Raw genomic sequence first — 27,788 nt, forward strand, 5'->3', positions numbered from 1 at the left:
AAGGGTGCTTTGGGGGGGGGGCAGGGGTGCCTGCCCCTGATCAGGACCATTGAATCTGACACAATCATCTGAGGCAAGAGAGATTGCACATCACTGCCACCCATTCCCCACTGTTGTTTTGAAGGGCCAATACAAAAATTGTGTGAGCTGAGAGTGTGGTCAAGAGGCCACTGAAACGAGAGCTCACATCCTGCTCTAATGCACCTTCTATTAGGACACCTTCAATTTATAACACTTTACCTAATAAGATACCCAGGAAGTACTGATCTTTTTTATGGATAACTACTTTTACCAGATCAGTATGAAGTAGTTTCTCTGAATGTTTATGGAGATTCTCAGTCATCCAGGTCATGGTTGTCCCAAAGGTGCTTTTTCAAGAGGCAACTGGACTTTATGGTTTTTCTTTGAAGATGTTTTCACATCTCATCCAAGGAGCTTCTTCAGCTCTGACAGGATGGTGGGGAATGGAAGGATTGATACGCCTTGCAGACAGCTGGTCAGTTGCGTTCTTTTAGGGAGTCGTTATGACCACCTGGAGGTTTATCTATCATCAGGGTCACCTGAGTGGTGCAAATGGGTGTGGAGCCTTCTGGAAACTGAAAGGACTGTGTTGTAGACTGGATAGATGGTGTCCTACCCCTACCCCTCTGTTGAGAGAGGGCTGTTCAGTTTGGACATAGATGGCCTCTTTAAACTCTCTTTCAAACCAGTAATCCTCTCTGTCCAAAGTGTGGACTTTGCTGTCTTTAAAAGATGGCCTTTGTCTTTTAAATGCAGATGCTGGATCTAGTCCTGTTGGGTTTGTTCTCCTATGTTGTACCATGTGTTTATGAAGTGGTTGTTTTGTTTCCCCGATGTACAGATCTGCACATGGCTCACTGCATTGTACTGAATATACTACGTTGCCTATGTTGTGCCTGTGTGTTTTATCCTTCAGGTGGATAAGTTTCTGACAGTGTATTCTTGGGTTTGAAGTGTGCACATAATTCTGTTATGTTGTGTGTAAAATTAGGCAAAATTAACTGCCCATTCTTAATCCACTACCAATTGCGATATATTATTCTGTCTGTATTATTTTTATTTTTTTACTATTATTGTTGTTTTTAATACTTTTATTTGTAATGCCATCCTCCCCTTCTGTATATTTTTTGTACGTTCTTTTATAAGATCTACACACGCTGCGCAAAATTTTAAATGGTATGATGAGTGTATGGGACTTGCATGTGTGAATTGAATGATCCCACTTTTATTATTCTATGGTTGTTGTATTTTTATGTGTTTTTAACTATTACGTGGGGACTGCTTGAGTGAATAAATGAGTGTGCTTGATTCGGAGGGCCTGTCGGGGAATGCGGGAACTGTGGGGGTGGTTGAGGGGACCACGGCCACGGGAGTGGGTCGGAGCATCACGGTCGTAACAGGGAGGGGCAGATATGGCGGGGACTTTAGGGCTGGCCATTACCGGGGAAGGAGGGTTCGCTACGTCACAGAGATCCCTCCTTCCGGCCCTATGAGTCCCACTCCGAGGCCAGATGGTGCGAGTAATCAGGACCCTGGTCTCAGGCTGTTGTCGCTAAATGCCAGGTCTGTAGTTCACAAGGCTCTCCTCGTCCGGGACTTAATTTTAGACGAGAGGGCAGACCTGGCATGTATTACTGAAACCTGGCTGGGCCCGGAGGGAGGAGTCCCCCTCGTAGAGATGTGCCAGACAGATTTCAGGTGCTTCATCAGCCGAGAGCCCAGGGAAGGGGTGGGGGTGTGGCTATTGTTATCCGGGAGTCTTTAGCACCTCGTAGGATCCCTGCTCCGGAGCTTGTCGGGTGTGAGTCCCTGCTGGTGAAGTTGGACCTCAAGGGTCAAGTGGGTTTGCTGTTAACGTACCTGCCTCCCAACAGCGTTGCAGCAGCCCTCCCCTCGCTCCTCGAGTCGGTAGCCGAGCTAGCAATTGAGTTCCCCAGACTTATGGTCCTGGGGGACTTCAATTTGCCTTCGCTCGGTGAACACTCTGATGGGGCGCAGGAGTTCATGGCTTCCATGACGGCCATGGGCTTGACCCAGGTAATCCGGGGCCCAACCCACTCAGCGGGTCACATGCTCGACCTCGTATTCCTCTCGGAGCAGTGGACTTGTGATCTTGGTTTGAGGGGCAATGAGATCATACCCCTGTCATGGTCAGACCACTGCCTACTGAGGCTTGACTTTCGGAGGCCAAACCCCCACTGTAGGGAGGAGGAACCGACCAAGTGGTTCCGCCCCAGGCGACTTATGGACCCCTTGAGGTTCCAGACGGAGCTTGGGGTTATTCCTGATACTCTCACCCACAGTCCGGTGGAGACTCTGGTTGCTGCCTGGCATTCGGCAGCATCGGAGACCCTTGACCAGATTGCGCCACTACGGCCCCTCCGAGGCGGCGGATCCCGGAGGCCTCCTTGGTTCACCGAGGAGCTCCGGGAGAGGAAGCGCCGGAGGAGACGCCTAGAGCACCTATGGAGGTCCGATAAATCCGAATCGAACCGAGCACTCTTAACAACTTGCACCAAGGAGTACATCAGGGCACTTAGGACAGCAAAAAGATCGTATATTGCCACCTTGGTTGCGTCCGCTGAGTCCCGCCCAGCCGCCCTGTTTAGGATAACCCGCTCCCTCCTACATAGGAGGGATACGGGGGACCCCTTGCAGGGTAGGGCTGAGGATTATGTCCAGTTCTTAGCGGACAAAGTTGCTCGGTTTCGGTCGGATTTGGACTCCACCTCTGCAGATCCAGCCGAGGCACAAGAGGATAAATTGGTAGACCACCCCTGGGTTGAGTTTCAGGATGTTGCCCCTGGGGATGTGGACAAGGCCATGAGAGCTGTGAGTGCCTCCACCTGTGTACTGGACCCGTGTCCCTCCTGGTTGGTCGCCAACAGCAGTGAGGTGACACGAGGCTGGATCCAGGCGGTTGTTACCGCCTCCCTTCGGGAGGGGCACTTCCCCTCCGCACTTAAAGCGGCGGTGGTGAGACCCCTCCTGAAGAAACCATCTTTGGATCCAGCTGTTCTCAACAATTATGGCCCAGTCTCCAACCTCCCCTTTGTAGGGAAGGTTGTTGAGAAGGTGGTGGCCTTCCAGCTTCAACGGTCCTTGGAGGAAGCCAGTTACCTAGACCCCTTCCAATCCGGCTTCAGACCTGGTTACAGCACTGAAACCGCTTTGGTCGCATTGACTGATGATCTCTGGAGAGCCAGGGATGGAGGCCATGCCTCCATCCTGGTCCTCCTTGACCTCTCGGCGGCTTTCGATACCATCGACCATGGTATCCTTCTGCGAAGACTGCGGGAGGTGGGGGTGGGAGGCACTGTTTTGCAGTGGTTCTCCTCCTACCTCTCGGACAGGTCGCAGTCGGTGTTAGTTGGGGGGCAGAGATCGACCCCTAGGCCCCTAACATATGGGGTGCCGCAGGGTTCGGTCTTATCCCCCCTACTATTTAACATCTACATGAAACCGCTGGGCGAGATCATTCGGAGGCACGGGATAAGATACCACCAATATGCGGACGATACCCAGTTGTATCTGTCCGCCCCGTGCCAACTCAATGAAGCGGTAGACGTGATGAACCGGGGTCTTGAAGCCGTTAGGGACTGGATGAGGGCTAACAAGCTTGTACTCAACCCGGAGAAGACTGAGTGGCTGTTGTGTTTCCCTCCCAATAATTTGGCTAGTGTTCCATCACTCAGGCTGGGGGGCCAAACTTTATACCCCTCAGACAGGGTTCGCAACTTGGGAGTCCTCCTGGACCCACAGCTGACCTTCAACCACCATCTGACGGCTGTGACCAGGGGGGCATTTGCCCAGGTTCACCTGGTACGCCAGTTGCGACCCTACCTGAACCGGGAGGCTCTCACAACAGTCACTCGGGCCCTTGTGACCTCTAGGCTGGAATACTGCAATGTGCTCTACATGGGGCTGCCCTTGAAGAGCACCCGGCGACTTCAGCTAGTCCAGAATGCGGCCGCGCGAGTGATTGTGGGTGCGCCTCGGTTCGCCCACATAACACCTATCCTCCGCGAGCTGCGCTGGCTACCTGTTGATCTCCGGGTGCGCTTCAAGGTGCTACTTACCACCCATAAAGCCCTTCATGGTAGTGGATCTGCGTACTTGAGAGACCGCCTCCTGCCGATTACCTCCTTGCGACCTATTAGATCGCACAGATTAGGCCTCCTCCGAGTTCCATCCGCCAGTCAGTGTCGACTGGCAACTACACGGAGGAGAGCCTTTTCAGTAGTAGCTCCGACCCTTTGGAACGATCTCCCCGTGGAGATTCGTACCCTCACCACCGTCCATACCTTCCGCACAGCCCTCAAGACCTGGCTATCCCGTCAGGCCTGGGGATAAAGATTGTAATCCGCCCCACCCGAATGATGAATGTTGTGTACTATTTTTTACTTATGTATTGTTTTATGTCTTATTGTCTTGTACTCCCCTCCCTATATATTGTAAGCCTCCCTGAGTCCCCTCAGGGAATAGGGCGGCCTATAAATAATAAAACCATAAAACCATAATGCTGGTCTGTGACCATAATGAAAATTGATGGATTGATTGATTCACATCACAGCAAAGCTCTTTCCTCAGGAAGGCACGTTGAAGGATAGGTTAAAGGGTGTCTGCTTTTGTTTTCTTCCCAGCACCCATTTTTGAATTCCTTATTACATTCATGTTGATTAAGGACGACCTGTAACTGATGACCTTTGTTCTGTTAGGGACCAGGTTCAACTGGTTAATGCCCAACTGAAACAGAAACTCCTTTTTAGCTTCAGATATTTGAAAAATCAGATTTTCTGGAGTGCAATGCATGCTGAAGAAAGGTTTGTCCTTCCTTTTTCCAGGAGGTCTGGCAGATCATCTGAGCCTGTACAACCCCTTGCAGCTTCTCTCATGCAGAGATCTTTGTTAAGTCTTGTTCCTTTTGAGCCCAGTTGAGGTGGATGAGTACCTGGGGCATAGCAGTCCATGAGTGTAGCCGTCTGAATGGGGCTTATATGAGAGCTAAAGAGCATGACTACTTCTTCATAGAAGGAGTGGAGGTTTATGATCTGTCTTCCAAAGGTGTACCAATAATTGCTCAGAGGAGATCTGCAATGTTCACTAGTGTGAATGTGCATTTTCCTCAAATCCTCTTGTGAAGCTATCTCTTTTGAGTAATTTGATAATCATTTGTCAACCTTTGGTTAAAGTTTAGTAGTAACTATTGTTAAGAAGACACTTAATGCTGTTGTTGGCCTTCTCTCCCAGAATTTGATCCAAATGATGAGTTTCTGCAACATTAAGCAGGTTCTTACAAACCATCATTGTAAAAATTTTCACTCATGGAATCCGTTGAGGCCAATGGAATCATTGGTCGTTTCCCCCAATTTCCAGGGTGAGGCAGAGGCAAGAACTGGTCGTAGGAGGGAATTCTCAAAAATGGCTTTGCTGAGATGCCTTTGGGCCCCTGTGTTCTACACCATGGAGGTGTTTATTACCCACAATTAATTGGAAGGAACTGGGGGGAAAAAAGAGCCAGGCTGGCTCAGGAATTCTTGGAATTCCCCAGTTCATAAAACTGACTGGGCTGGATGGTCACTGAGGGGATTCCACCTGAATTTTTGGCCCAACCCTCTGTGGGGAGGGAATAGAAAGGAGCCCAGTGTGTACTGAATAGAATAGAATGGAATTCTTTATTTACCAAGTGTGATTGGACACACAAGGAATTTGTCTTTGGTGCAGATGCTCTCAGTGTACATAAAAAGACAAGATACATTTGTCAAGAATTATAAGGTACAATACTTAATGATAATCAAAGGGTGCAAATAAGCAATCAGGAAATAATATCAATATAAATCGTAAGGATATAAGCAACAAGTTAAGAGTCCCGCAGTCATAAATGGGAGATGGGTGATAGGAATGATGAGAAGACTGATACTAATACTAACGCAGCGTAAATGAATAGTTTGACAATAGTGAGGGAATTATTTGTTTAGCAGAGTGATGGCATTCGGGAAAAACTGCTCTTGTGTCTAGTTGTCTTGGTGTGCAGTGCTCTATAGCGTCGTTTTGAGGGTAGGAGTTTGAAACAATTTATGTCCAGGATACGAGGGGCCTGTAAATATTTTCACAGCCCTCTTTTTGACTCATGCAGTGTACAGGTCCTCAATGGAAGGAAGGTTGGCTGTAATTGTTTTTTCTGCAGTTCTGATTATCCTCTGAAGTCTGTGTCTGTCTTGTTGGGTTGCAGAGCCAAACCAGACAGTTATAGAAGTGCAGATGACAGAAACAATGATTCCTCTGTAGAACTCTATCAGCACTTCCTTGGGTAGTCTGAGCTTTCTGAGTTGGCGCAGAAAGAACATTCTTTGTTGTGCTTTTTTGATGATGTTTTTGATGTTAGGTGTCCATTTTAGGTCTTGAGATATTATAGAACCTAGAAATTTGAAGGTCTCTACTGTTGATATTGCGTTGTTTAGTATTGTAAGAGGTGGTAGTATGGGAGGGTTTCTTCTAAAGTCTACCACCATTTCTACAGTTTTGAGTGTGTTAAGTTCCGGATTGTTCTGGTTGCACCACGAGGCTAATTGTTCAACCTCCCGTCTGTATGCCGATTCATCATTGTCTCGAATGAGACCAATCACTGTTGTATCATCTGCAGACTTAAGTAGTTTAACAGATGGATCGTTTGAGATGCAGTCATTGGTATATTGAAAGAAGAAGTGGAGAGAGCACACAGTCTTGGGGAACACACAAGTGTGTTCAGGTACTGTTAGCTGATTTAGTTTAGTTAGAAGAATGTCCTGTATGATGGTATTGAATGCTGAACTAAAGTCTACAAAGAGGACCCTTGCGTAGGTCTTTGGAGATTCAAAGTGTTGTAGGATGTAGTGCAGAGCCATATTAACAGCATCGTCTGTCGATCTATTTGCTCGGTATGCAAATTGCAGGGGGTCCAACAGCGGATCCGTGATGGTTTTCAAGTGGGACATCACTAGCCTTTCAAAGGTTTTCAATAAATGTTAGAGCAACTGGTCTATAGTCATTCAGTTCCTTGATGGAGGGCTTCTTAAGCACTGGGATGATAATAGTGGAGTTTGAAGCAAGAAGGAACACATCTCTAGTGATTTATTGAAGATTTGGGTGAAGATGGGGGCCAATTGGTCAGCACAGACAAGCAAGAAGGAGTTATCTTGTCTGGGTCTGGTGCTTTTCCTGGCTTCTGTCTGTGAAATAGATCTTCCTTTTCTGTGATCACCAGGGGTTGTGAACCCAATGGGATGGGGTTAGTTTGGCTGTTGTTGGTGTGTCTGGGATGGGGGTTGTGGAGGTAGGTGGCTGTAGTTTCCTTTCAAACCTGCAGTAAAACATATTCAGGTCATGCCAGTTGTTGATTTCCTTCAGCCTGAGAAGGAGGAATAAAAAACGGGCTGAAAATCTCACCCATGAGCTGTGCTAAGAATTGACTCTCTTCTGGATTCAGATAGAGATGGCCTACAAAAATGAGACAAGAAAGTATCTTTCTAAAATTAGCAACCTTGGGAGCTTAGAAGAAAAGGGTCAATGTTGGGATATGATAAATGGGGATTGCTTTGGCAGATTTGGGCACATCAAGGATATAGATTACTTTAGTTCAATAATATTAAATAATTGTAATTTTTATACTCTCAGCCATCTTATCTCCAAATCCTCTTATTAATTGAGTAGAACAGTGTTTCCTTGAAAATAAGACCTGGTCTTATTTTATTTTGGGTCTCAAAATATGCACCAGGTCTTATTTTGGGGGATGGGATTCGGGGGATGGGAATCCCAGTGGTGGGATTCAATTTTTTTTTACTACCAGTTCTGTGGGCGTGGCTTGGTGGGCATGGTATGCTTGGTGGGCATGGTGTGTTGGGCGTGATGGGGGAAGGATACTGTAAAATCTCCAATCCCTCCCCACTCCAGGGGAAAGTTACTGCAAAATCCCCATTTCCTCCCGGGAGGCAGAGACTAGTTGGGAGCAGGGCCAGTCAGAGATGGTATTTACCGGTTCTCCGAACTACTCAAAATTTCTGCTACTGGTTCTCCAGAACTGGTCAGAACCTGCTGAATGCCATCTCTGGTCTTACCTGCTTACCTTAGGACCACCATAGCTAGGCCTCCCACCCCGATACCTGTTGTGCCACTGCCTGACTTCTTCTGTGGCTGCTTGCAGCTATTTGCAGCCAGATGCCGTGGCTCATTGCGCTGGTGCTGCTGCTCGCAGTGGGAGACTGTGTGCTGTGCTGTGCTGTTGTGCACGTGAGCCACACTGCATCCTGTCGCAAGCCACGCAAAAGACATCAGGCAGCATTGCGACAGGTGTCGATGTGTGGGAAGCCTGGCTGTGGCAGTCCTAAGGTAAGCAGGTGCAGGGCGTGTGGGGCAGCTCCATCCCCCCCCACTCCTTCCCTAGCTTGATTTTTATGCATGTGCCCCACCCCCACCTTGTACAACCAGATGGTGGGCAGGGCTTAACTAGGGATTATTTTGGGGTAGGGCTTATATTAAGTTCAAATGTAAATGTTGTAAATGTTTATTCCAAGCAGGGGGGAAGGGGAATACAAACAAAAACAAAAAACAGGCAAGTTAAAACAGAGCAACAGTCGCAACAGTTTAAGTGGGGCCGGGAACTCATCAGCCCCAGGCCTGCTGGAACAGGCAGGTCTTAGTGGCTTTGCGGAAAGCCGGAAGGGTGGTGAGGATCCGGATCTCCACGGGGAGATCGTTCCAGAGGGCCGGAGCAGCCAAAGTTCAGGCATGAAAATTGGGCTAAGGCTTGTTTTCGGGGTAGGTTGTGTTTTTGGGAAAACAGAGTATATCAGTTTCTTTTGCAGAATTGGAGGAGTTTATTTTGGTAATGTCCTGGGGATGATATTGCCCTTTCATTTCTGAATCTAACAGGTGCACCCAAATCTTGCTGTGCACCTTTGTTAGTTGCTGTAAACCAGTCTGGTCTAGTGCTGAAAGCACCATGGTAGAAAACAGGAGACCGTGAGTTCCAGGCCTACTGTAGGCATGAGACAAGCTAGATGAACTTGGGCCAATCTCTCTCTCTCAGCCCTAGGAAGGAGGCAATGACAAAACACTTCCCCCCAAAAAAATCAAAGAAAACTGCAGGGACTTGGCCAGAGTCTCCAAAGATCAGGCACAATTGCTCAGAATTTTAGGTAGTGTATGTAGAGGAATGCAGCCAACCTTCTTCATCTAAGGCAGTGTTTTTCAACCACTGTGCCGTGGCACACTAGTGTGCCGTGACATAGTGTAAGGTGTGCCGTGGGAAAATTACTTTATATATAGTCAATATAGGCACAGAGTTAAATTTTTTTAACATTTTCTAATGGTGGTGTGCCTCGTGATTTTTTTCATGAAAAAAGTGTGCCTTTGCACAAAAAAGGTTGAAAAACACTGATCTAAGGGACCCTTGGGCTCTCTGAGCTTGGCGATTTTCTTGCAGATGTTTCATTACCTGAACTAATAACGTCATCAATGCTAGCTAGTTTGGGTAATGAAACATCTGCAAGAAAACAGCCAAGTTCAAAGAGCCCTAAGGGCCCTTCATTCCAATCCTGAGTTACAAACATGATCCTCTATTGGTATCTTCTTGAGCTCTCAGCATCAGCTACAGTATCCTTCAGGTCCAGTGGCAGGATCAGAATGGGAGGCATGGTGCCCTGTGGTCAGTGGGAAGCTTAACTGGTCCAGAATGGGATGGTGTGGCCAAATAGGGGCATATCTTGTCAGACTTGTGTACCACTTTTACTCTGCGAACTGCATGGGCTCCCGAGAGGCTCCTGGGTCCATTCAGAGTGCTTGTTGCCAACTATAAAGCCCTTTGTGGCACAGAGCCTGGTTACCTAAAGGGTTTTTATAGCTTTGCTTGACCTGTGCAAACAGGCAGGGCTGGCATGCACCCCCCCGCCATCCATTCAGCTGATGAGGCGGCAGAAGCAGCCTTGTCAGTTACAGCATAGAGAGGGAAACTTGTTTCAAGTGAAGTTAGTTGTTTACCATTGGATGAATCTATAAAATTCCATGAATAAGTATTTTTAAGAATGAAGATTTATCTTTAAGAATTATATTAGCTTTCTTGATGTGGTTCTGTGTTTTTGAAAACTTGTTTTATATAAAGAACAAAAACTACCCAATAATTACGTTTGCTGCCTTCATAAGATTTTTCCCTCTAAATCCTTTTTTTTACTCAAAATTTTTGAAGTATAAGAAAATATAATTAGATGTGGCCATGAAGGCACTTTGGTGATTGTGATGAGTAGGAAGAGAGGGTCACGCAGGGCTGTTTCCTTTCCACTCCAGCCATCTCTTCCCTTCGGCTGAATCCCCAAAGCCTCTCTTGAACAGACTCGCCCTTCAGGGAATGCAGCTGGGGAGCCTTTGGGCCAGAGGAACAGTTGTTGATTAATGACTTGTCTCCCCCCCCCCCCCAAAAAAAAGATATTTGGGACATGAGCCAAGAATTTTGGAAGATTTAAATTGATTTTATGTGAATTTTCCTGGAAGCACCTTTGATTTGCGGCTTTTTTACAATGCCTGAGTCCTTTAATTGGAAAGGGCAGATATTAAATCCTGTTGAGATGCCCTGTAAGTGGGGGAGATCTGGAGATTCCAGAAAAAGCAAATTTTGGGGCTCCTATCTTGAATCCTTGCACACATCCTAGAATTCTTTTCACAATTGGAACCAGCATTAGGCTGCTGATAAACCACAGAGGGGCTTGTAAGGAAACAAGTCACATACCGAGGAAAGTGGAATGATTCAGACAGCACCTTTTGTGGTTTTCGAGATTCAATAAGAAAACCTAAAGGTTGCTAGAAAAGGATGGTGTCAGGAGGACCCCCTGCTGTCTGAGTCCACATCAAGAGCGAGGCAGACCTGGGGAGTGGCTTTGGGCAGAGGCTTATCAGGGAAGTCACGTACAGGGGAGATGGACGGCAAAACATTTTCATCCAGAAATAAGTATACTTCATTAAAGGTAGCGAAATGGATCAGGATACTGTGTAGAGTCAGGAAGAGGACTTGGATTAGCAAGGCAAAGGGGGCTGAACCTTTTTTTGAGGCTTAAGGACCAAGATAAGACTTGGATCAGGCAGGACCTCCCTGATTCTCTGCCCCGAAAGAAAGAGGTGAGGAAAGGCAGCCCAGGGCTGCTTCCAGATCCAGTCTCTGTCCACGGCCTGATTTCATGGTCGCCCTCCAAGTGTGATTGGCAGATATCAGAGGAAATAGTGAACATTGTTTTCCCTGCTGTGCTGAGCTTAAAAAGAAAACAACAAATAACTCAGGGGAAATAAATGATAAAGGCGCAATAAGATCATATAAGGAAATGAGATAAAATGTTTGACAAAGTGTTCAGTGCATTTCAGAGCCTATGTGTTGTATTTTTATCCTTTTCTTTCTGAGAAGCAATGTCTTCTTCGCTATGACAAAAGTGGAAATTTGCCCAAATACATTACACATTTTTAACATTCCCTTTCATGCCTCTTAAGATATTTTTTTCTTTCCTGCTAAATTTTAAAAGAATACAGAGCTTGCTTTCACTTGATCATCTGCCTGCAAGCCTTCCGGAACAACAGTCTGGGTGGGAGGAGGTGACCACTTTCATTGTTTTACAGGTAGTCCTCAACGTATGACCACTATTGAGCCCAAAATTTATGTTGCTAAATGATACAGTAGTTTGGCCCCATCTTACAGCCTTCCTGGCCACCATTGTTAAGCGAATCACTGCAGTTTTTCACTCTGTCACATTGTTGTTAAGTGAATCTGGTTTCCCCCTTGACTTTGCTTGTCAGAAGGTCACAAGAGGGGATCACGTGACCCCAGGACGGCTGCAACTGTCATCAGCTGCCAAGCGTCTGAATTTTGATCATGTGACCATGGGGATGCAGCAACAGTTGTGTGAAAAACAGCCATGCGTCACCTTTTTCAGTGTGGCTGCAACTTCAGTCACTAAACAAATAGTTGTAAGTTAAGGACTATCTGTAATTGATTCTCTGCTTGCTGTTGTACCAGACTTATATAGATCTCCCATTCTTACATTTTGGCCAGGCCAGGGTTTCTCAACCTTGGCAACTTGAAATGTCTGGACATCAATTCCCAGAATTCCCCAGCCAGCTGAGCCAAGTTGCCAAGGTTGATGAACACTAGCCTAGCTGAAGCACTGCACTGCAAGATACTGTGCTACCTTTATTAAACAAGAGAGCCCAGAATTAGCCATAGCCATCAAGTCTGCCGCTCAGTACAGGAATCCAAATCAAAGCAACCATTTTCCAGCTCCAGCTACAAACAAGCTTGCTGAGGAAATACATTAAACTTAGAAGAAAAGCAATGACAGAATTTCCTGTGAGTTTGGGATATTAGACATCCCTCCGCCTCACCCGATGAACATTCAGGTTGCAGTAACTGCTGTAGAAAGAATTTCAAATCAGTAATGCTAAATATAGCCAACTTTCACAATTGTTTCTTTCTCGAACATGTGAGAGAAAATTAAAATTCACAGTAACATCAGGTTGAATCAGAAACAGTTACTTTTCCGGAGGTGTTAATACTCTTGAGAAGATGACAAGCCTGCTAAGGGAGGGGGGCGGGAGGGATGGGGGGAGAGAGAGATGCTTACATGGGAGACAAAGTCCAAGTGGCTTGTGGCAAAACCACACACATTCCTTCCCTACACAGGGCTGCCTCCTTCCTCTTTGGAAGCTTCCCAAGAATTACTTTGAATTAAAAAATGGGCAGATCTCATCTTGGGAAGAGCATTCTTCATTTTGCAGAAGTCGCAAGAATATGAAACGGCTGCAGTTGCGTGCATTTTTGAGTTTGGGTTATTCATTCAAATTAGGGTAATCCCCATATCCTTGTATATAACTATATCCAAATTAGAATACTGAACCATAATACAAAAGGAGAAAATGCTGATAGAATTTCTTAGCAACTGCAGTAAGGCAAAGTGTATACCAGAAAACAAACAAGGGTTGATTATGATCATAAAGAGATCTGTCATTAGGCAGCTTAAGAGCACACTATGGTAACTACCCAAATTCAGCATGGATTTGTCAAGATCAAATCTTGTCATCCCATCTCAGGTTTTGATCAGGCAAAGTCTTCAATGTATTGTGGACATGCTGTAGACATAACATATATCGTCTTCAGCAAAGTGACCCATGGCTGATTAGCCTTTTAGTTGTGTGAGTTTGAGGGTATGACAATTAAATGATTTCTCATCAACAGGAAGAGACATTGTGTGGAACACTAAAATATTTTATTAGGGAAGAAGCGGAAGAAGGAATATTAATCAGATCTTCCAATGAAGAAGAACTAATAGCTCCAATGGGTAGCTTCTCCATTCTCTCCCCGTCTGTTCTTCTTTTTTTAAGGTTGTGGGCAGAGCTTCAGTAGAATGTCTAATACATTTCAGGCATTTTATTATTCTCCCGTGCATCGCTTGGAGAGTCCAAGCAATGGGTTAATTCAGTCTGGTTGCCCTGGAACTGAGGAAACTTTTCCCTGACCATGCCTCCTGGTGTGATTGCTCCCCAGAAATTTTTCCTCAGTCTGCCCGTTCGGAAGTATTATTGTGAGCTTCAGCTGAATTGCCTTTCTTTTTGGCTTGGACTCTCCTAACTTCTTATTCTTTTCCCTCAAAGTTCTCCCTTTACTCCCTTCTACTTTTTCCTCTTGTTCATTGTGTGTTTTGCTGTTGCTACGAGCCTCTAGGAGGCTAGGAGGTAAGCGTGCTGGTGGGGGAGGGCTCTCCATTGCCGCTCCGTTTAGGCCGGCTTCTGAGGTCTGCCGCGCGCTTTTAAAAGGCGCGGCAAAAGCGGCAGAGCTTTCCTTGATCGTAGCAAGCCCTACGAGTCACCTTTATTATTTTCTTGAGGTTTGTTCGTTGTTTTTGGCCATTTCCATGCTCTAGCCTGCCGCGGAGTAGCGCGCGACCATCGGCTTGCAGGGCGGTCACCGCGTTTTGCCTCCTTCATCCCCCACGCTGCGTGATGGCCATTTTGGAAGGGCTTCGTGCTCTTTTTTGGCCTAACGGTTTGCCGCTCAGCCACGCTGGTTCAGGAGCCCGCTGGGTGGCAAGTGGCCAGCTCCAGGGTCTCCCACTGACCTCCTGTCGCCTTCACCAAGCACGAGGCAGTGCTCCCAGGCCTTGCTTCTTTTTATTGCTGATATCCCGGGGCCTCCCTGCTCTCCTGACTGGCCTGACAGCCTAACACTGCAGGCTTTAACCTCCACATAACCACCACTGGCACTGCTCCTTTATGCTCTCTTACTGAATGGATTTTAATTGTGTATCTATATTGCATGTTTTTTCCCCCAATTAAAAGTTTTTTTCTCCTTGTATTGCAGTGTAGCCAATCAGAGCCTCCACCCCTGCCATTGACCTGCGCTTGACAGAGCAGCCTGTGCGGTCATTGACCATGGAACTGCCCGGTCCATCAGGTTCATTAGTCAGTAGACCAGGCCCCTCTCAGGCCCCTAGCAAGGTTTCTCCTCCTTCTAAGGGTGGTGGGGCTGGTAGAAGCAGGGTGGCTACCCAGGGGCATCCCCCAGGGCTCCTTCAGCGGCCGACGCTAAGGACGCTGAAAGGCGCCAAGCAATTCGAAAAGGCCTGGCACCAGGCAGCGAAGGATGCTCCCCAGGCCTCTCCTACTGGGGATTCCTTTGTTCTTTCCCTCCCAAGGGGAGATCCCATGGCCTGGATGGCTGAGGAGGTAGAATCCCAGGACCTGTCTCCTGACAGGTCTTTGGCTGAGCCACCTTCACCGGCTCCCTCGTGACCGGTCTTATGACCAGGGCCCCATTCCTGAGGGCCTCACCCGAGGCGATTTAACCAAGGACACCCCCACTCACCTGGAGGAGTTCCTTGACCAAGACCCATAGTCGGACCATGAGCCCAAGTTGTCCGCCTGCATGCAAGCCGTGTTTGCCCGTGCCATTGCCAAGGGCATCGCGGATGGCATGCAGAAACCCCCTGTTGCTCCCAGAACCTCCCAGCCTGGCCAGAGCGGTCCTCCCCCGGCTAAAAGGGTTCATCACCCCTTTCTAAAGTCTTCTGTGGTCAGTGAGGCCTCTGCCCTTGAGGATCCTGACCAGGAGGGACAGGAGCTTTCGGAGGATGAGGATCTCCCTCCTGACGGTCCCGCCTTCTCGGGTCTCTTCAAGCCCAGCCTTTTTAAGTCTATCCTCCATAAGGTTAAGGCTGCTACCAGGGTTGGGATTAAACCCAAGCCCGCACAACCTCCATCTGAATCCATCCCAGTAAATCCTAACGCGGCCATGTTCGATGTCCCAACTCCTCAACAGGAGCTGGTGCCGGTCCCTGGGTTGTTCCTAGACCTCATTCAATGCCAGTGGACCCAACCTGCCACTCTGTCCTCTCCCAGCGGAGCGGCAAGAAATTGTACACGATGGAGCCCGCCTTAGAGGACATCCTGGTCCTCCCGACCACAGATTTAGAGCCGAGGTGGCGCAGTGGTTAGAGTACAGCACTGCAGGCTACTTCAGCTGACTGCAGTTCTGCAGTTCAGCTGTTCAAATCTCACCGGCTCAAGGTTGACTCAGCCTTCCATCCTTCCGAGGTGGGTAAAATGAGGACCCGTATTGTTGGGGGCAATATGCTGACTCTGTAAACCTCTTAGAGAGGGCTGAAAGCCCTATGAAGTGGTATATAAGTCTAACTGCTAACTGCTATTTCCCCCCCCCCCCCATTGCAGCTCTTACATCCAACTCCTCCCTCCTTGCAGACCTGTTGGAGGGCCTCAAGGCAGAGGATAAGAAGGCGGAGAAGGCCTGCCACAAGACTCACCTTGTGGCTGCCTGGGCCATTAAGGTGTCTTCTTCCGCTTCCTTTTTTAGCAGGGCCATTTGGCTGCGCGAACTCCTGAATAAGCTCCCGGCGGGGGACATGGGCCTCCGTCAGGACGTGACCAAGATTATTGCAGTTTCCCAGTATGCGGCAGATGCCGCCCTTAATGCCACTAAATTTGCATCCAGGGTCCTGGCATCCAATGTTACATCCCGCTGTCTGATTTGGCTCCGCCATTGACAGGCGGACCAGAAACATAAATGGAAGTTGGCCTCTTCCCCCTTTAAGGGATCAAAATTGTTTGGGAAGGTTCTGGACCTCTTCCTCATTGAATCAAAGGATAAGAGGAAGGTTCTGCCATCGACCTCTAAGAAGTAGGACCGTAAGTCTGCTCCTTACTCTAGAAGGCAGTCCTTTCGTTCCTCAGAGCCTTCCACCTCTTCCTCCTTCAACTCCCCCAACAGACCTCCCGGCCACTCGGGGGATAGGGCACAGGACAGATCCTCCTTTCGGGACAGGGATAGGCAACAGTTTGGGTTTCACAAATATTACCGTGGTGGAGCCTCTAACAGGCCTTTCCACAAGTCCAAGTGACTGCCCAAACTCGTCGCCCATTGGGGGTCGTCTCCAGCTGTTTGCCTCCCATTGGGCTCAGACCATGGAGGACACCTGGGTCCTCCAGATTGTTAGGGAGGGCCTCTCCCTGGAATTCCTGTCCCCTCCTCCCAGAAACTTCATCAGGTGCCCCACTCCCTCCTGCCCTCTCAAGAGGGAGCTGATGAACCAGGAGATCCTCCATCTCTTGGAGATCAATGCGATAGAGCAGGTGCCCCCCGATCAGAAAGGCAGGGGGTATTACTCCATTCTTTTCCTGGTGCCAAAGAACTCGGGAGGGTGGAGGGCCATCTTGGACCTCAAGAACATCAACAGGCACATCACCTACTAGAGGTTCAAGATGCAGTTCCTTCAGTTCATCCTGGCGGGGATCCGCCAGGGAGACATTCTCTCCTCTATTGACCTAAAGGAGGCATATCTCCATATCCCCATTCGCCCTCAGCACAGGAGGTTCCTGCGCTTCTTCTATGCCAGCCGACACGTTCAATACAGGGCCCTTCCATTCGGCCTATCATCGGTGCCCAGGACCTTCACAAAGATCCTGGCGGTAGTAGCGGCCCATCTCAGATGCAGGCTCATAAGGCTGCAATGCTACCTGGACGACATCCTCATTCAGTCGTCGTCCAGGCAGCAGGCCTTGCGGGACATTCACAGCACAATGAGGACCCACAGAAACCACGGCTTTTCCCTAAATCTGGAGAAAAGCCACCTTACCCCCACCACCAGACTCAATCATCTGGGGGTGGTGATAGACACCACGTCATGCAGGGTCTTCCTATCTATTCTATTTTGAATTGTCCTTTTGGGGGAGGAAGGGAAGTATTGTATTTGGCAGCCCCTGAATTTCTAATGGGCCTCAACCTGAGCAGACCAGTATGCAGACTGTCTCTTTGGAAAAGAGGTCCAAAAGGGTTGGGAATGCCAAGGAGAAAAATGGCAGACAGTGGTACATCAAAGTCAACCACAGTTTCCTCCTCCCTCCCTCCCTCCCTAGATCGGTATCATAGATGGCTTCTGAATAGAATGCAGTCTCGTATGCATTAAAAAAGGGTCTTCAAGATGTGGCTGCCCCTGAGTTTGGTCACCAGCAGCATCTTTTGGCCAGGTGCAATTGAGCCAAGAGGATAACAGCATCCTTAGGTGAAAAGCTGCTTCTGGACAGGCAGTTGTCTAAAATGGCCATTCTAGCAATTAATATATAATAACAGAGTTGCAAGGGACCTTGGAGGTCTTCTAGTCCAACCCCCTGCTTAGGCAGGAAACCCTACACCACTTCAGACAAATGATTTTCCAACTTCTTAAAAACCTCCAGTGTTGGAGCATTCACAACTTCTGGAGGCAAGTTGTTCCATTGATTAATTGTTCTGTCAGGAAATTTCTCCTTAGTTCTAGGTTGCTTCTCTCCTTGATTAGTTTCCATCCATTGCTTCTTGTCCTACCCTCAGGTACTTTGGAGAATTACTTGACTCCCTCTTGTTTGTGACAGTCCCTGAGATATTGGAAGACTGCTATCATGTCTCCCCTAGTCTTTCAATTCATAAAGGTTTACATAACCATTCTAGCTTTTACTTCTAAAACTAAATGAAATTGAATCTTTCAGTATCATTGCATCTGTTTATTATGTTTGGAAGTAGTCATTTGAGTGGCAAATGAAACAGCTTTCATTAGTACATGCTTTTAGTTACAGTCTATCTTATGTTCCTGGCTTATAGAACAATCTTTTTCAGACCTGGGTCAGAATTTTGGGATCTACTTTACTGTTTTCTTATAGTATTTATTTGGTTGGTTGTGTAATGTTTGTGGTGGTCCATTATAGGTAACATTGAAACACACAAAAAGGTTCCTTAACTACCTATTGAAGATGCATATCTAAACTGGTATCTTTGAGTAAAAATGAGATACTTAATAATTTTATTAATCTTACAAATCTTAGTTAGCAATTCAAGAAGAAAACGTTTATTCAGAGCTAAAGCCCAAAAGCTTTCAATACAGTTTTACAGAGGAAATATTGAGTCTGTCCTTTGTGTTTCCATAACTGTCTGATTTGGCACAGAGCAACCGGACAGAACAGGGACAGACTTCAACGGATAGTTAGGACTACTGAATAAACAATTGCAACCAGCTTGCCTTCCATAGAAGACTTGTATATTGCAAGGGTCAGAAAGAGGGCTGAGAAAATAGCTACAGACATAAACTGTTTCAACCCTCCCCACGGGATGCTGCTATAGGGCATTGCATGCCAAAACAATTAGACACATTTTTCATGCCATCACTTTGCTGAATACCTGATTCTCATAGTACTGTTTTATGTATATGTGCACTTACCCATGTTGTATGGCTGTGGTATTATTATCTTTCTCCTCTTGTCTACTACCCGCTCTTATTGGTATCATATTATAACATAAGATAACCGAATAACAGAGTTGGAAGGGACCTTGGAGGTCTTCTAGTCCAACGCACTGCTCAAGCAGAAGAGCTTATGTCCTTATGATTATCATTATTTTGTTGCTTTGCATGTACATAGAGCTGCTGCACCAGAGATGAATTCCTTGTGTGTCTAATCACACTTGGCCAAATAAAGTATTTTATTCTGTTCTGTTCTCCATCCCTGTTCTGTTCTTTTCTGTTCTGTTCTCTATTCTATCTTATCCTACTCTGATGGAAAAACCATCTTCAGCAATGCCCAGTGATCTGAAGAGGTTCAGTGAAAGTTTTCCTTTCAGGAAGGTACTACTCTCAAAGTCTTTACTAGTTCTGGCCCACCTTAATCTCTCAGTGGCTTTTGATGCCATCAGTCATGGAGTCCTTCTGGATTAGCGAGGCAGCCATATAAACTGAGCTACATGTTTCATGTGTAAAAGCCGCTGAAAAAGTAGTGGGCAATATATGGCTTATTGTGGGGAATGAGTGATTGCAAAAGAAGCAAAATGTCTGCTTATAAGACATGCTTCTGCCACTTGGTGAATGAAAGCAACAGTTGAGTATGTCAGGAGAAACAAAAACGCATTGGATGTGAGACACTTAAGTATATGTTGTTTAAACAGGAGAAAGGTTGAAGGGCGAAATATGAAGATGGACTGAATTTTAATCTGAATGTCCAGTGTGAAAGAAACATTTTGAAATGGGTATGGGTGAAAAGAGAACAAAATGAGGATTGACTTGCAAAACAAGCATATGAATGGAGAGTACCCAGGTTGAAAGGAACAAAAACAGAGAAGGTTGGATTGGATGGAATTTGTGAGGCTTGGAAACGAAAAGAGGAGAGCTTAAAATAAGCCATGTATGGAAATGCTGAAAGAAGGATGATTAGAGAGAGACACAGAGGGATAATGATATTGGATTGCATTGTTCCCCTCTTATTCTTAATTCTTCTTTTTAATTTCTTCCGACACTACCTCTTTGCTCAAGAACGCGGGTGATGAAAGCATGCGCTGTTCCTGGTGCCTGATGTTCTTGCTGACACTTGCATCCTTTTCCACAGAGTCGGATGGCAGAGAGCCTTCGCCTTTTTGACTCCATTTGCAACAACAACTGGTTTATCAACACCTCCCTCATCCTTTTCCTGAATAAGAAGGATCTTCTGGCAGAGAAAATTCGCAGAATCCCGCTAACCGTCTGTTTTCCCGAGTACAAGGGCCAAAATACGTACGAAGAGGCAGCCGTCTATATCCAGCGCCAGTTCGAGGATTTGAATCGCAACAAGGAGGCCAAGGAGATTTATTCACACTTCACTTGTGCCACTGATACCAGTAATATCCAATTTGTGTTTGATGCGGTGACAGACGTCATCATTCAGAACAACCTCAAATATATCGGCCTTTGCTAAGGACCCTCCGAGGACATGAATCTGGCTTTGTGTGGCCATGCAAAATAGGCAGATCCCTCCATTCACAGAGGAAAAAAAGGGCAGGTGGGGAAGATCCAGTCCTGGAGGGGAGGCGTCTGGTGTACGTTCACAGATCCCTTCAGCTGTTTACACATTTTCTCCAAAAGAAACGGCTTACCGTCTGCACGCCTCCCCGCAAATGGTGAGGTTTTGAACCGAACTGAAAAGTTTTCATGGTCCCATCCTCACAGGCTCATCGTGTGTCATTTCCTTTCCTGCAGTGGCAGAGCCACCCTGTTCTCTCTGTGATGAGCAGATTATTGTCTTTCCTGTCCTAGAAACCAGCTTCCTGTCGGGAAGGAGGCAGAGCCAGCATGCAGGAAATCCTTTCCAGGACAGAGGTCTTCCTTGCCTCCCTTCTGGGGCCCAGCCTGAGGATCTCACCCCCACGCATGCCCTGGTCAGGTTCCTTGCAGAACATGCTAAGCAGACTTTAGGTACATGCATTGTCTTTATGTAACGGTGTATCACAAAATATTCCGCCTGTGGAAGGACCTGATGTGTGGGAATGGTTTGGGGGCTGCCCATCTAAATCCTTCAGATTTTCAGATTGGGCAGCATGAAGTAAGAAATGAGTAGAATTACTGAACTGAAGACTAAGCTAAGTCGTAGTCACTATTCTACCGGTGAGGAATTTTATACGTTGAAAGTTTTTCTTTTCAATCCTTTTTTTGCCAAATAATTGTGTCCTTTCACACAATCTCTGTAACAACAAGTGGTTGGATTTTTCTTTTTGAACACAGGTTTAAGAGGTCTACGGATTCTTTTTAAGTTCTTGTTCTGTGTTTGGGTTCTGTGTGTGCCAATGGAGGGACTCATTCCTTTGCTCCACAAACATTCTGAGAAGGACGGCAGCATTTGCAATGGCCTTTCCAAACACAGGAGCCAATGAAACTGTATAATAGAGCCTTTTAAGTCTTTTGGGGTGTTTATTTTTAAAGTGTTGTAATTATTAGGTGAACAGATGAGTGATATGAACAATATTTAAATGTCTTGATATTTAAATTTTTAAAACTTAGTGGAATTAAAGAAATGGAAGTGATGCATTTTCATTTCTCTGTCATTGTGTTAAAATAATGCTGAATGGCCTTTTCCTCTGGCAAGCGCCTACTTAAATGGGCCAGAGAAGCCATTGGGTCTTCACTGGAAAAACCTCACCTGGGGGTCATGCGGCCGGTGGTCACGCAACTCATCCTCATCCCCCCCGCATAAGTGTTCGTTCCAACTCCAGTGCAAGCTAAATGTGTAAATATGTATTCAAGAATTGTAAAGCACATCCATGCACTCATAGTTTCTTTCTCTCTCTCTCTCACACACACACACACAAACACACTCACTCACTCGCCTTCCTTCCCTTCCCTCTGTTTCCCAGTTGTATGAACATTAGTGGGAATTCACAGCCAAGGGCTTTAAGAAAAAAATAGCAGAAATAATGTTACAGGCTGTCCACTTTAAGAAAATAAATACTCTGAATGGTCCTAACTGGTTTGTGGTGTGATCACTGTTGCTTTGAAGCTTTGTGGTTTCGCACAGGTGGGTTTCTTAGGTATTCCACTTCAGACGAAGCCGGCCACAGAGCAGCAACTCTGAGGAGGCAGTGGCGAGAATCAGCCTCACTTTGAGGCAGCCTGGGGCTCAGGACGGGCCCTTGCAGTGGGGGGGGGGGCCCTCCATGGCCAGCCCTGCTTGGCCAGAATGGCCCTTCGAAGACAGAGCTGAACATCTCTAGAAGTCTGAGAAAAAAGAACTTCAGAAATCTCAGAAGTTCTCATCCCAAACCCCTGGGATGGGGTAACCGCCCCACCCCACCCCCAGTGGCTGCTTCAATCTATTTTGTCCATTTGCCATTTTGCAAATTTATTTTCAGTGATGTTATAGCTTTGGTTTCTTTTTTTTCTTGTTTGCTTTTGTTGTACATGGCCCAGAGCATCACCGCTTTCTTGGGCCCCCCAAATAGATGCAATCAATCAATCAATCAATCAATCAATCAATAAATAATAAATAAAGTGTGGATAAAATTGGGAAAAAATGTTTTCCCAATCAGATTCTATGGTATATAACATTAGTGGGGCTGGTATCTGAACTGCAGGTCCCAGCACAGATTTAGAGAGTGAAGAGATTCCCCTTTGGATTCTCAATCATCCGGTTCAGAACTGAGGAAGCTTCCTGGATGAGAAGCAAAGCATTTTTAAAGGGAAAAAGACCAAGAAAGTCCAGTTGCCTTTTAGAAAAAAAACACTTTTGGCACTATGATGCAGTCAAAGCTCTACCAGTCTGAAGTGCAGTGGGAGGCACAGCAGGCCTGGGAAAGCCCTAAGGTTTGATGGAGGATATCACAAGTCTAGACTAAATAAGCCTAACCAGGGGAAACCCCCTTTGAAGGGTGAAAGGTGCTTAGGGGCAATGGGATGCTGGCTGACTTGTGGGAGAAACTCGGGAGAGACAGATTGTTTGCAGGAGCACTGAGGAAAGGTTTTTCATAAAGATCTCATTGATGGAAAAAACAACGATGACCAAAACAGGCCAGTGAGGCATCCAGCAGCCAGCTAAATCGGAAATCAGCTGGAGAGCCAATGGAGGAGCCTGAGGGGCTTCCACACAGGGCGACTCAGAACATGAGGAATGTTGTGCAACCACCAAAGAGGTTCCAGGTCAGAACAAGATGCCGGAGCTGCCTCTCCCAGAAAGCACCTGCCACGATATTCCCCTTCAGAAGGGATGCAGGAGCCAGCAGGCAAGTGACTGGAATCCTTCCTTTTTCCCCCTGATGCTTCTCAAAAAATTTAAACAGGGGCCGATCCAATCCTTAGAATGATTAATGCTTAAACTGTAGGAAAAGTCAAAGGAACTTAAATGCTTCTTTCTCTATGTTGTAGATAATTGCTGGTTGGGTGACCTGGGAAGGGGTTCCCAGACCAGGTAAGAAGGTTGGGTTAGTTTTCATGGGAGCTCACCTGTCCCTGTGGCCTAGAAGGGGCTCTTGGGGAGGGGTTCATTTAGTGACAGTCAAGAGACAATTGCCCTTAGTGAATGATTAAATGCATTTCTTAAATAGCCAGAGTGGATATGTATATAGTGTTAGTAGTATATAGATGCAAAAAGTATATAAATAAAAAGTAAAGGAAAATGAAAGAGACAAGAAGGCAGAACAAGCAAGAAGACCAACGGTTCAGTTAACTGAAATGGGAAAGGTAAGTGAACACAATGGAGCACGGATGACAGAGTCTCCTTTTTGGGGAAGTTTTTAACCCCAAGAGGTAGCCTTAGACGAATGAAGTACTTCATATGTAAGCCCATACAAAAAATCTTTAGTACAGACAAAATTGTAACGCTGAATTTTCACTCGCAGAATGGTAAAGAATAGCTTTTATTGCAGAGTCCAAAATTTACCCTCAAAAAAACCTGATGGATTTATCAACACCCTTAAGTGAGAGTGCTGAGAACTGGAGCCTCAGGAAAGGAAAGGAGTCAGAAGCCTGGGATGCTGAGGCCGGTTTGTGGAGCTTTTGGGCAGCCTGATGAGGCAGCCTCAACTGCACTCTGCTCACAGCAGTGGCCCTGTCCTGTTCATCTGAGCCCAGGTATCCTCATCCTGGTGACATCGGGATTAGCACCAGGCCAGGTTAAACATTTAGCAGTTATAGTCGTCTATGCTTTGAATCTTCATACTGAAAACCAACTGATGGCAATGAAACAGCCTTTTTCTCCCACAAATACACATTTTCAAAGTATGGGCAAACAAGCACACAAATCAGCAACATATCCTTAAGTCCAACATTTCTCCCTAGAAATCTATATTCTTTGCCTTAGTCTCAGATGACTAAAATTGCATTTAACAACTGGGTTCCCAAAAACACCAGCTCAATTCCTTCTACACCCACTCTTTGTTTTATGATCAGAGGGAGAGACGGAGGGAGGGAGGGAGGGAGGGGGAGAGAGAGAGAGATGCTACAGAGACCATTGGTTGCTACCGTCTCATTCAGATAAAGTTCTATCATGCAGCTACATAGTGGGTATATAACATGTTGCATCCAAACAAACCATATGGTAGCATAGTATGATGGCCTGACCTGATTCAAACAGTTTGCTGAGACAAAGTTCCCACAACTGAGTGAGCTATTGAATCCCCAACCATATTTTAATTTAATCAACCATGTTGTTTGAATCCAACCAAAGACAATGGATGCTTTTCTAGTCCCATTAAATTGCAAACAAACAAAACGTAAGATCACTACTGTATATCTTGCTATAGAAATGAACAACTAGGGGTATTAACCCAGGGGAAAGCCACTGTGTACCAGAAAAGAAGTTGAAATGAAGAATAAGGTACTTGGTGGCTACAGTCACTAAAAATCACAGGGCACAACTTGGCTGCTCTCCTGGTGTGCTGAAATGGCACCTCTCAGAATTCTTAGTCAACCTGGCTAAGAGTTGCAATTTCAACACATCAGGAGATGCTGGGCTGGAAAAGGCTGCTGTAGAACCATTAAGGGAAGCTCTGACTCATTCACCAATTCCAGCATTCAGCCTAAAAATGGTTTCGCTCTTACGCTCAAGGAGAGTTACTGGGACTTGGAAAGTGTGCATTCCAGTCTGAAGAGCTTGCCTGATCTTTTGTCCAAGGCCCAGGAAAAATCCCCATCCAAGCCTTCCCTCTCCCAGCCTGGCCAGACATGCAAATATCTTAAACACCCATTTGCTTCTACATGGTTTCCATACTTGGCGATTATCTTCATGCCTCAAGCTAACCACCAGTTTTGTTTAACCGCAGGATACATCCAAATGAGTTGATTCACACCATACACTAGCAACACTGAAGAAACCACATGAAACACTACTGTGATTGATGTCCCCAGACAGAACACGGACCTACACAGGTTGCCTGACAAGACTGCATTGGCAGCAGGGATGGAGTTGTTATTCCTTCCGACTTGCTTTCCACTCTGCAGCCTCCCTTCCTTGCCTGCATTGTTGCCCATCCAGCCTCGTAAGCACTGGAGCATTTAATTAGCTCCAAACACATCAAGCAGGGAAGTCAGGCTACAAGCTTCAGAGGAGGCAGATTCAGCAAGGTTTTGTGGGAAGTTTCACATCAAAAAATATATTTTATTCCTTATACTGTCTCCATCTTCCCTTAAACATTAACATAATCCACAATGGACTGAAAATCAATGTCTCTGCTAGATAATTAACAATCAAGCTGAAGCTAAGCTGAACAAGTAAAAATAGCAAATGGAAGAAAATCTTTTATTCAAACTTCTTTAAACCCGCAAATAAGTTACCCAGACCTAATCTATTTATCAGAGAAGGTCTGTAAGGAAAAGTTAAAGGTTCCCCTCGCACATATGTGCTAGTCGTCCCTGACTCTAGGGGGCAGTGCTCATCTCTGTTTCAAAGCCGAAGAGTCAGCGCTGTCCAAAGACGTCTCTGTGGTCATGTGGCCGGCATGATTAAAGGCCGAAGGCGCACGGAGCACTGTTACCTTCCCACAAAAGGTAGTTCCTATTTTTCTACTTGCATTTTTGACGTGATTTCAAACTGCTAGGTTGGCAGAAGCTGGGACAACTAACGGGAGCTCACTCCGTTATGCAGCGCTAGGGATTTGAACCGCTGACCTTTCTGATCGACAAACTCAGCATCTTAGCCACTGAGCCACCGCATCCATTAAATAATAAGCACAGTTAATAAACACAGTTAATTAAAACAGTCTCCCAGTTGAACAGCACGTTCACAAGAATAAGCATCACACTTGACTTGTACACACACACACCTCTCAAGTGTCACCCTTCCACACCCAGGAAAAGCTGCCCTATGAAGCAACCCCATTTTCTCTGCAGCTGCCCCCGTATGCGAAGCTTTCAGCTTTGGGGAATAAATAATTCTCCTTTCCTCCCAGCTGTCTTAATTTCATTTTATTTATTCTTGTGCAATCCTGGCTTGAGTTGGAACCCCAAATTATTCTTCTGACGGTTTCTGTGCAGCGGTGTAGACATGGCATCAGTGTAAATGTTTGGGACTATCACACCCATTTGCACACATATAAAACACAATTTGAAAGACCCAAAGCTTTAAAGAGATCAAAGATAGTTACATTTTTGTATAATAATTAAGCTGACCTGTGGGTGTTTCTGATAGTAGTTTCAGCGCATAATGCATGTTCCACCGACAGATATCAACAGGATCATCCAAAAGCTGTGCCAGTGCTGGGATGACTCCATGTTCTAGAAAATTCGTCCTAAAATTTGGAGCACCATAGATTCATCTTTTCAGAATCTGGAAAATGTAATGAACAATAACTTCATTTCCCCCCTTCTCTTCAAACTGCATTTTTACAAAATACCTACCTGCCAATGCTGTGTGTTGCCATTATGTATAGGACCTCTGTAGTTTTTTGTCGCACAGTTTCATCTTCATCAAGAAGCAGATTTTTCAAGTTATCTAGAAAACCTAAAAGGGAAACTTGCATTTATTTATTTATTTATTTATTCCATTTATATGTGACTTTCAACTAAAGTAAAAATAAGAAAATGAAGAATATAAAGAGGCAACATAAAGGCAGAATTAAAAACAAATACTAAACATTATAAAAGTAGGAGAAGATTTCTTAAAACTAAGGATTACAAAACAGAGCATCTGATAATGGCAGAGAAAGTAGACTTTACAAGCAGGCACATATAGGTAATCGAGTTACAACCATTTATTTAGCACATGTTCAAACTTAACAGTGGCAGTGAAAAAAGTGACTTATGACCGGTCCTCACACATATGACTGTCACAGCATTCCCAGAGTTATATGATCAAAAATCTGGGTGCTTGGCATATGTTTGCTATGGTTGCAGCATCTCAGGGTCATGTGATCACCATTTATAGTCTTCCCAGCCAGCTACTGACAAGCAAAGTTAGATTTGCTTAATGACCGTGTGATTCACTTTACAATTACAGTGATTTACTTAACACAAGGTCACAAAATCAGACATGGCTCACATAACCACCAGCTTGCTTAGCGGTAGAAAGTCTGTCCCCCAATGGTAGTCATAGGCCGAGGACAATCTGTGTGGCAATCAGAAATACTGCCAGTACATCATTCCCAAATTTTAAGGACATCAGAAGTTGAAAAGGGAATCAAGCCCCAAGGTAAGACAGTTAGCAAAATGCAGGTGTCATAAAGTCCAGCTGCCTTCTAAATGCAAATTTCTAAAATAACAAAAATCAAATGAAATTAGAATTGATATGAAAAATGGACAAAACTTCAAGAATGCTGCCACATTCCCCCCCCCCGTAAGTTCTCCCTACATCCTTTTCACATTAAAAACAAAAGAACTTTTCCAAGGCCAGATAAATCAGACAAAAATTATAACATAACAATTGGTTTATATGGCTTGCTTTTATTTCCAGTATAGCAAATAAAGAATAGAACTGAGCAAAGCCTAATTCTATATGAT

At 45.8% G+C, this 27,788-nt stretch overlaps 2 protein-coding genes across 4 annotated transcripts in view; one reads left to right on the forward strand and one right to left on the reverse strand.

Moving 5' to 3' along the window:
* GNAZ (G protein subunit alpha z) overlaps positions 1 to 21,828 on the forward strand; it is an 80,013-nt gene extending 58,185 nt beyond the window's left edge. For both annotated transcript variants that reach the window (XM_087705914.1, XM_087705913.1), the window contains exon 3: positions 19,942 to 21,828. In XM_087705914.1, coding sequence (XP_087562040.1) covers positions 19,942 to 20,286 — 345 coding nt within the window. In that variant the 3' untranslated portion in view covers positions 20,287 to 21,828. The remainder of the gene's footprint in view (positions 1 to 19,941) is intronic.
* The window catches only part of RSPH14 (radial spoke head 14 homolog), a 115,237-nt gene that overhangs the window by 71,276 nt on the left and 16,173 nt on the right, over positions 1 to 27,788 (reverse strand). For both annotated transcript variants that reach the window (XM_087705916.1, XM_087705917.1), the window contains exons 2-3: positions 26,691 to 26,793; positions 26,463 to 26,581 (exon numbers count right to left, since the gene is read on the reverse strand). In XM_087705916.1, coding sequence (XP_087562042.1) covers positions 26,463 to 26,581; positions 26,691 to 26,793 — 222 coding nt within the window. The remainder of the gene's footprint in view (positions 1 to 26,462; positions 26,582 to 26,690; positions 26,794 to 27,788) is intronic.

Source organism: Thamnophis sirtalis, unplaced genomic scaffold, assembly GCF_051295495.1.
Source record: "Thamnophis sirtalis isolate CommonGarterSnake01/CBP01778 unplaced genomic scaffold, rThaSir2_p1.2 scaffold_2, whole genome shotgun sequence".
NCBI classification, from domain to species: Eukaryota; Metazoa; Chordata; class Lepidosauria; order Squamata; family Natricidae; genus Thamnophis; species Thamnophis sirtalis.